Below are 8,143 nucleotides of genomic sequence, written 5' to 3'. Positions count from 1 at the left end.
AAGAGACGTGCCTCATACCTATCACATTTACAATTATGTCGCATCGTCCCAACAGATCCTCGCAATGTTTTTTTGTGAGGAAGATCACAATGTTGATTTTCTGTTTGATAGGCGTGCACATTTTCCCCCATTAACTTAGGTTTAGGAACTAAAGTTTTCTTCAGAGTACGGACGCCCAGTCACACACATAGGTCATGTAACATGGAAATTCACACATCCTGGCGTGACTTAGCAAGATCTATCGTCCGTCAGAGATTTAGAGCAACAAAGACGGCCAGCCGCGCAGGCAACAAACGCATATCGATCGAGTTTCCATGCGTCCAATGTCACGAAGGAGAATTTGGCGCAGGGTACGTCCATGGTGTTACTATCCACGGTTGACTGTTACATCAGGTACACACGAGATGGACGATCGATTTACCATCGCGGGTTCCTTCCGTGGCCCTTTCACGGGCCACGACAGAACATGGCTTTTGCAAGCAAGGCCACGGCAACTCGGCAGAAAATTAACAAAAAATAGACCAAAGTAATCGCTGTGAAGACACTGCCGTGACAGTGATGCATATGGAAGAAGATTGACGGGACGGAAACAAGGAAAAGACTCGTGTAAGCACTACTGCAAAAAGACTCATCAGTATCGATTTTTCAATGGCACTTTTTAGTCGGCACTGATACTAGTATCACTGCCGGTTTGGCACCTGACACAAATGGAATTTCCAGTGAATAAAAAAAAGAATACAGGCGGTGGGGAGCAGAATCCGAGCCGGCTCGGATGCCGCTCCCACCGCCACTCCCTTGCCGGCGCTCCCGCCGCCACCACTGCCGCCACCGTTGTGCCCGTGCCCGCCGGCGTTGCTAATCAATCAACAAATCACAACCGGTGTAGCTAATCAATGAACAAATCACAAATCACAAATCACAACGGCAATCTCTACATCTCAATCAACAAATCTCAATCTTCACACAAAGCAAACAAACAAATCACTACACACGAAGCAATCGATTTCTCCAATCCGACCGCCGCTTCTCCGCTTCCGCACCATAGCAATCCGGCCGCCGGTTCTCGGCTTCTCCAATCCGGCACCACAGCAATCCAGCTGCCTGAGAGGTCGACAGGTGAGAGAGAGAGATGGGAGAGGTGATTGACCAGGGGAAGGACGGCGGTGAGACCAAGTACCTAATGGAGGGTGGCAGATGGTGAGACCAAGTACCGTGGCGTGCGACGCCGCCCGTCGGGCAAGTTCGCGGCGGAGATCCGTTGCACTGGATCTGACCCGCCTCCAGCACCTCCCTCATCGGTGAACCCCCGCAGCACCGCCAGCCTGGCCTCCCTTAGCTTCTCGGCCATCAACACCGAGGACGCCACGGGCGTGGCCGGCGAGGGAGGTGGGGAGGGAGAGGGTGTACGCGTCCAGGTGGGCGGCTTCGAGTGGGCTTGAAGGGGGATAGCTCGAGGACGGAGGAGGCAGGAGGAGGCGGCGGCGCTTGCGCGAGGCGGCCGGAGAGGAGCTCGGCGGTCGAGCGCGTGAGATGGGGGAGGGATTGTGAGGCGTGAGATGGGGGAGAAGAGCGCGTGAGAGGAGCTCGGCGGTCGAGCTCGTGAGCTCGGACGGAGGCGGTGCTGGATCCATCGGTGGTCAGAGAGAAGAGGGAGAGATGGGGGAGGGATTGTGAGGCTGTGAGCGTATGCGAGAGGATAAGGCAGTCGAGCGCGCGAGAGGATAAGGACCGAGCGAGCCGAAGGACGCGAGAGGTGCGAGCCAAAACGCTATTTTATTGGAATTTTGGATCCGAGCTAGACATTAGTGCCGGTTTATATTAAAAACCAGCACTGATACTATCAGTGTCGGTTTTTGTTACAAACCGACACTGATAGTCTATATCAGTGCTGGTTTTTAACAGTTTTATCATAGTTTGAGCACGGGAGGGCAAGAACCGGCAGTGATACACTTTCATTGTCGGTTTTTGCATAACCAGCAGTGATGAGGCACTATTTATAGCTGGTTCTGTAATAGTGAAGCTCAGTTCAATGGCGTATTAAAGAAGGGAGGGAGGCATTTATGGTCTGTTTGGTAGATCTCTCTGATCTAAATTTTCTGCGGAGAGTGATTCTGTGTAGGAAATGATTCTGTGACTAAAAGTGATTCTCTAAAATAAAATATATAGAGAAAGTGATTCTGTGCGAGAAGTGAATCAAAGGAAGCTACTTTTTCAACTTCCTAACTTCTAGTTCATTTCAAAAAATTACTTCCACGAATTTCACTCAGAGAGCTAAAAATTAAAAGTTACTGTTTAACCGAACTCCCCTAATTCTAGTCAGAAAGTGCTCGGGAAGCTCTGTCAAATAATCCCTTACTCCTCATGCAGTCTTAGCATCCATGGTTAGACTGTGTGGCGTTCATGGCATGTACTCCTATTCTTTACGACGCGATCGAATAAGTTGTTTCTGACCGCAACATAGTTCACGCGCAGGACTGAGGAAGTCTAGATGGAGTATATACGAAGGTGAATACGGCTTTGAAAGTTGGTATGCTGGTGACAAAAACTTATCTGTGCGAGCTATTGAATCTCATCACCATTTTATTACGTCTGCACCCGGCCACCGCTTACTGTAGCGGCATTTGTTGTCCCGAATTCATCTTTATCAAGCCAATTCATCGTATCTTTCGCCTTTTGCTAACTACTGAACGTTCACGGTTTCCTTTTTTTAGGTGGGAGGGATTCGGTAGAATCTATGGTGTTTTCTAAGATTCAAATGCAAATACCTTTTAAACAGCAAGTCGTTTTGGAAACCGTTTGAACCATGATATGGTCCACCCTTAAACAAAACATGATATGTTTCTCTGTCCACCGCGTTGTTGCATCTTTGTATGTAATGTACCACGGTGTCACTTAGTCGGCGGATCCAGAGTCTAAGATATAGATGGGGCTCGATTTTTTTCTTTCTACTTCCTCTTATTTTTTAAAAAACTAAGTTAAAATATATGTTTGTTTGTATATGATGAGTTATTGATAATATTGAATTTAAAATGATTTTGGTTTGTATGACCTTGTTTGTGTGCGATTTTGTTTATAACTAACTAAAGTTTGAATTGGAGTAGACTGTTTCAGAGTCCAGAAAATTATGCCATATTAGAACATCCGGTGTGTGGGTTTTTGACCACACAAGATAGTCTGTTGTTACGATGAAGTAAGCACCAGAGCATTTTTAGTGTTGAAGTAGAAATGGAAGCAAACACCGTATGGTCCGGCAATAGATTTAGAGAGTGCCGGAGTATTTTCTGCAGAGAGGAGATTTTTGGCGCTAGGTTTGAATATGTACGTTGAATGGTCCGGTGCTGAGTTTGTGAACACCGGACAATGCATCAGACCTTTTATTGCAGAGAGGTTGCAGAAGGGTGGTTCAGTGGATTAGCACATGCCGGATTATCCAGTAATGGATATGAAATCACCGGAAGCTTTTACAGAACCTTTTCTTACAGAGAGCAAAATTTTCTTAGAATAAATAGTACTACACTTACCGAATGGTCCAGTGTTCAGAAGCAGAACACACCGGAACATCTGGTGTTCACATTTTCTACAAAATATGCTCTAAGTTGAAGTTTTTAATTATTATGCTAACCTGGAGATGTTTTGGAGTATGGAGAAATATGTTTGCTTGTTTCATAATGTGCAGGTAATGGATGCAACTTGACGATCGACGGTCGGTGATCAAAGTTAAGCGAGTGCTTGGTACCGGACGATCAAGGAAGACCGGGCGAAGTCAAGAGTGATCCTAGGTATACACATGAATGTCAAGCAAAGCATGAAACGGAGGATGAAGATGGCGTGTTGACAAAGTTAAGCGAAGGGGATGCCGATGCAAGTGACAAGGCGACCCGAAGGATCAGAAGTGGGAGAGATTTGCCGATAGTTAAGATAGCAAGACGGATGACACGCGTCATTATCAGAGCGCTTACTTCAGGTGTAAGCAAGTGGCGGCTGGTCACGTTTTGAGAAGCATGTTATGGTTTCGCAGTTTAGTCTCAAAATCGTAGGAGGACTGGAGGAGTACGTGGCACCATCGTAAAGCTTGCGTCAATGCGAAGCCAAGTCGTGAAGGCGCCGAGGCCGTCCGATGAATGAAGAAGAAAATGGACTAAAATACCCTCGATGGTAGGTATGAGTGTACTACAATAGAGGGGTATTTTGGAAAAAAGATAGAAAACTTAGGGACTAAGTTTAATAGAACTATAAATAGAGGAGTATGGCTATAGGAGAGGGTGAATCAACCATTTGAGCCCTTTGTGCCACCCATATGAGAGTATTATGCTAAAGTTTTAGAGGAGATGAGGATGAGTGCTTAGCATATGTAATAGGTGAGGATTTTAAGAGGAAAATCTTTATAAGCAGTGTAAAATAAGGCTAATCTCTTTAATAATGAAGTTAATTTTGTTACATATGTTTGAATTCCACTTCTAATTTTCTTCTCTTAGTTCCTTTGTCTTGTGTGCAAGTTTTTTCTTTTCGGTGTAGATTTTATTTTTCTTTTTAAGCTAAATTTTTAACACCTTGAGAGGTTATTCTTCTGGATGCTAAAGATATAAAATTCACATACATATACATATATGATAAGGTCTTGAATCACCTTGCCTTTAGACCATCATCTTGAACATCTTTTACACCGGGTGTTCTTCTCTTGATCCTAGAGTCATTTTTTCTCAAGATGAGTTATGAATTAGTTTGCTGTAGAAACTAGTGTTTGATTCCTACCATGAGACCCACCATTTGTTGACTCTTCAAGTTTGATTTTCGATCTTTCTCGAAATCTCCGGACTCTCCGCTCTAATCTCCAGACTCTTCAAAAACTTCAGACTCTCTGGTCTCATCTCCGGAGTCTCTGCACTTTTTAGGTAGTTGTAGTTTTTTCGCTACATATTTGTATTGCGTTCTGTTATGATTATCTTTTAGAGGTACGTTGAGTGATCAAATATAAGAAAACGATCAATTTCATAAAAAATTAATTTAAACATCTATTCACCTTTTTTTAGTCGTCACTACCGATCCAATATTTTTCTTTTTCTTCTTTCATGCTAAAAAATTATGGGGTGTGAGAGGGGCTCTCTAGCGTTCGGGGGTAGGGGGTGAAGCCCTCCAGCCCGCCGGTGGATCCGCCGCTGGCGTCACTGGAGTCTGGACGTAGGTTTGGACAAGCTAAGTGTATCTGGTTCAAGCACATAGGAGTGGAAGTGCTTTCGCTTAGCATGCAACTTTCGTCGGAAATGGTCACGTATAAAAATTGCTGCTTTTTGATATGTGAAAGTAAAATCAATAAGAACTTCACTGGATGATCACAAGAATGTTATAAATCGTGTTGGAACATAGAATATACCGCTAATATCGTTCAAACTGGGATTTCCAGCATCGTCTACATGTACTCTGTTCCTTTTCATCCATAAGCATGCACATGCATTGAGCTTTTCAGAGCCTCCATGGAGCTTAGTCAATAAACTAATACTACCTTCGTTTTTACTTTGTCACATTTTTTACTGTAGCAATTTTAATTTTATTTTATAAAAAAGTTTATAAATACATAAAACTTTCATATCATTATATTCGTTGTGAAATATACTCTATACTTTTAAGTATTTGTAAATTTTTGAAAAAGTAATAAATTGCTACAGTAAACTGATGATAAATAAACGAAAATAAAGGTAGTAAAATGAAAAAAATCTAAAAGGAAAAATAAAATAAAATGCTACCTCACCTAGCTATAATCTGTAGATACTTTATTCTCCATTTAATTATGTGGCACCTAAGCACCTATACTCACGCATCAGAAACCTCTCGTCTCTTCTTTATCATCATCACATAAGTTAGCCAACCTAGCGGGGTAGCCTCCCGGCGAAGCCGCGCGACCGCGCGTACAGCACGGTGCACAGCGCCGTGCCCACAGCGCACATCGCGCCCCAGAGGAGGAACGTGTCCCGGTAGCAGGCGGCGCCGAGGCACCGGTTGCTCCCGTGCGCGCCCCTCTGGTACAGGAACGCCGCGAGGTAGCCGAAGCAGAGCGAGCCCAGGGGGATGTTGGCGACCAGCACGTTGTGGTTGACGCCGAAGTTCTTGGTGCCGAACAGCTCGCTCGTCGCCGACACGGCCACCGAAGTGATGGCGCCCGTGCACGTGCCGACGACGGCCGTGCTGGCGTACAGGAACATGTCTCGCGGGTGCAGCAGCACGAAGAACGCGACGGACATTGGGGCCATCAGCGATGCCATGGACGCCGTTCTTGATAGGGAGTAGCCGCTCCTGCTCATGCAAGCCAACGGCATTTTGATGTCAGGAACCGGGACAAAGTAAAAACTAAGACGGTTTATGCCGAGCCTCAGCATAAACAGCAAGAGTGAAGACTGATAAGATTAGAGGATGTGAAGAACAGAGTGGTGCTTACTTTGCAGTGTAGTAGTCCAAGAAGGCGGGAAGGAGGCGACCGAAGAAGCCAAACGAGGACGACAAGGAGACCAGAGTGGACGCGTCGGCGAGTCCTCGGGACTCGGCGATCTGCCCCAGGTTGTTGAGGAAGACCAGACCCAGCGTGCCACTGAACATGTAGCTGAAGAAGTAGAGCCAGAAGTCAATTCTCCTCAGCAGGCGGATGCCGCCGACCTCCTCTTGATCACTCTGTTCGGGCTCCTGCCCCTGCTCCCGCTCCTGCTTGTCCTCCGCCTCAAGCTCGACCACCGACACCGCCGTCTCGGGCCCGTCGGAGTCGTGGTCGTGGACTCGGTTCTCCCACTTGGTCTCCCGTATCTTGGCCACTCTCTCCCTGACTCTGAGCGCCACCGGGATCAGTACAGGCAGGGCGAGAAACACGTAGAAGCTAACCATGTGTTCTCTGGACGAGACCCCGATGGGCTTGTAGCCTACGCTGTCAACTATGGCGCAGGCTCCAGTGGCCAGGGTGATCGCGAACATGGCGAGGAAAGGCGCTTCGGTCCTCTTGCGGTCCTTGAGCTCGACCACCCGGAGGGACGGCGCCGCCACGAGTGTGACGATCATCGGGACGATGGCATTGAGGAGGAGGTACACCTTCGTCGTGGAGTACCTCGCCGTCGCCGCCTTGGGGATGGCCTCAGCCATGGTGGTGTAGAACTTGGCGCTGAGCCCGAGGTAGCTCGTGGCCAGGCTCACCGCGACGCGGCTATCGGAGGGGAAGTTCTTGATGCAGAGGAGGTAGCACACCGTGTTGATCCAGCAGATGCCATTGCCGGCGAGGGAGGTGAGCAGGAATAGGTGCCAGTACGCGAGCCCGGCCTTCTCCAGGAAGAGGAACTGGACGCCGTACCCGACGAGGCCAAAGGCCGCGCCGGTGATTGCCACCACCCACAGTGGGATGTACAGAGCGGCCACCCCGGCGAACCAGCCGAAGATCTTCCCGGCGTCGGAGGCGAAGGCGAGGAAGTTGAGCTGCACCTGGGAGATGCCCTTGATCTCCTTGAGCTGAGACGAATAGACGGGGAAGTCGGCGTTGGGGCCGTTGATGGTCTGGAGCCAGACGCTCCCGACCAAGCTCAGCCAATGGGGTGACGAAGGAGAAGACATGCTGGGGAGGATTTTTCCGTCGCAATGCACTGCCCCTCGCTACGAGGTGTGGTACTTATGCGATCTCGACGAATGGCCGGACGTCGATAAACGAACGACCAACGGCGATTGTTGCGTGGCTTCGATATGGCTTTGTGGTTTCTTACTGTCCATTATGCGCTACGACAAGGAGTAGCTTATACTAGAAAATGCGCCTGTTGACTCTCCGCTTGATAAAATTATGGGCATAAGCATTGGTTAGTGTTTGAAGAAATAGCCGGGTGATCTCATAAGCTGAGACAACAAGGGCCTATAAGAGTAGAATAATAGTATGTAGTACTAATGTCAATATAAGGTTGATGATGTTCAGGGGCGGCCCTGAGGGGTTAAGCGGGGCGGCTGCTCTGGGCTTTCAAAATTGAGGGTCTCTTCTTATGTACCTGTATATAGTATGCATGTTTAATAGTCCGTATGACAATAGATAGAACTAGGTCTAAAGTAGCAGCTAGGTCTAGCAGTCCGCACGATAGGATGCAAGTGATCTGGTTCTTTTGATCCATAAAAAATCAAGTGACCTACTTGC

At 47.5% G+C, this 8,143-nt stretch overlaps 1 protein-coding gene across 1 annotated transcript; it reads right to left on the bottom strand.

Moving 5' to 3' along the window:
• Positions 1–5,670: 5,670 nt before the first annotated feature.
• LOC133929076 (protein NUCLEAR FUSION DEFECTIVE 4-like) lies at positions 5,671–7,718 on the bottom strand. Its single transcript, XM_062375670.1, has 2 exons — positions 6,431–7,718; positions 5,671–6,288 (listed from the first exon to the last, which is right to left on the bottom strand). Exons 1-2 carry the CDS (start codon positions 7,579–7,581, stop codon positions 5,865–5,867), a joined length of 1,575 nt encoding a protein of 524 aa, XP_062231654.1. The 5' UTR covers positions 7,582–7,718; the 3' UTR covers positions 5,671–5,864.
• Positions 7,719–8,143: the final 425 nt, after the last annotated feature.

This window comes from Phragmites australis, chromosome 9 (genome assembly GCF_958298935.1).
Source record: "Phragmites australis chromosome 9, lpPhrAust1.1, whole genome shotgun sequence".
Taxonomy (NCBI): domain Eukaryota; kingdom Viridiplantae; phylum Streptophyta; class Magnoliopsida; order Poales; family Poaceae; genus Phragmites; species Phragmites australis.
The sequence above is the reverse complement of the archived record's forward strand: the minus strand, read 5'-3'. Positions and strand labels throughout refer to the sequence as shown.

What these genes read in the sequence shown, in the direction of transcription:
- LOC133929076 (XM_062375670.1), bottom strand. Translation starts at nt 7,581, where the DNA reads ATGTCTTCTCCTTCGTCACCCCATTGGCTGAGCTTGGTCGGGAGCGTC. An exon ending in TTGGACTACTACACTGCAAA is followed by an intron (nt 6,289 to 6,430) that starts GTAAGCACCACT and finishes TTGCATGAGCAG; the next exon opens with GAGCGGCTACTCCCTATCAA.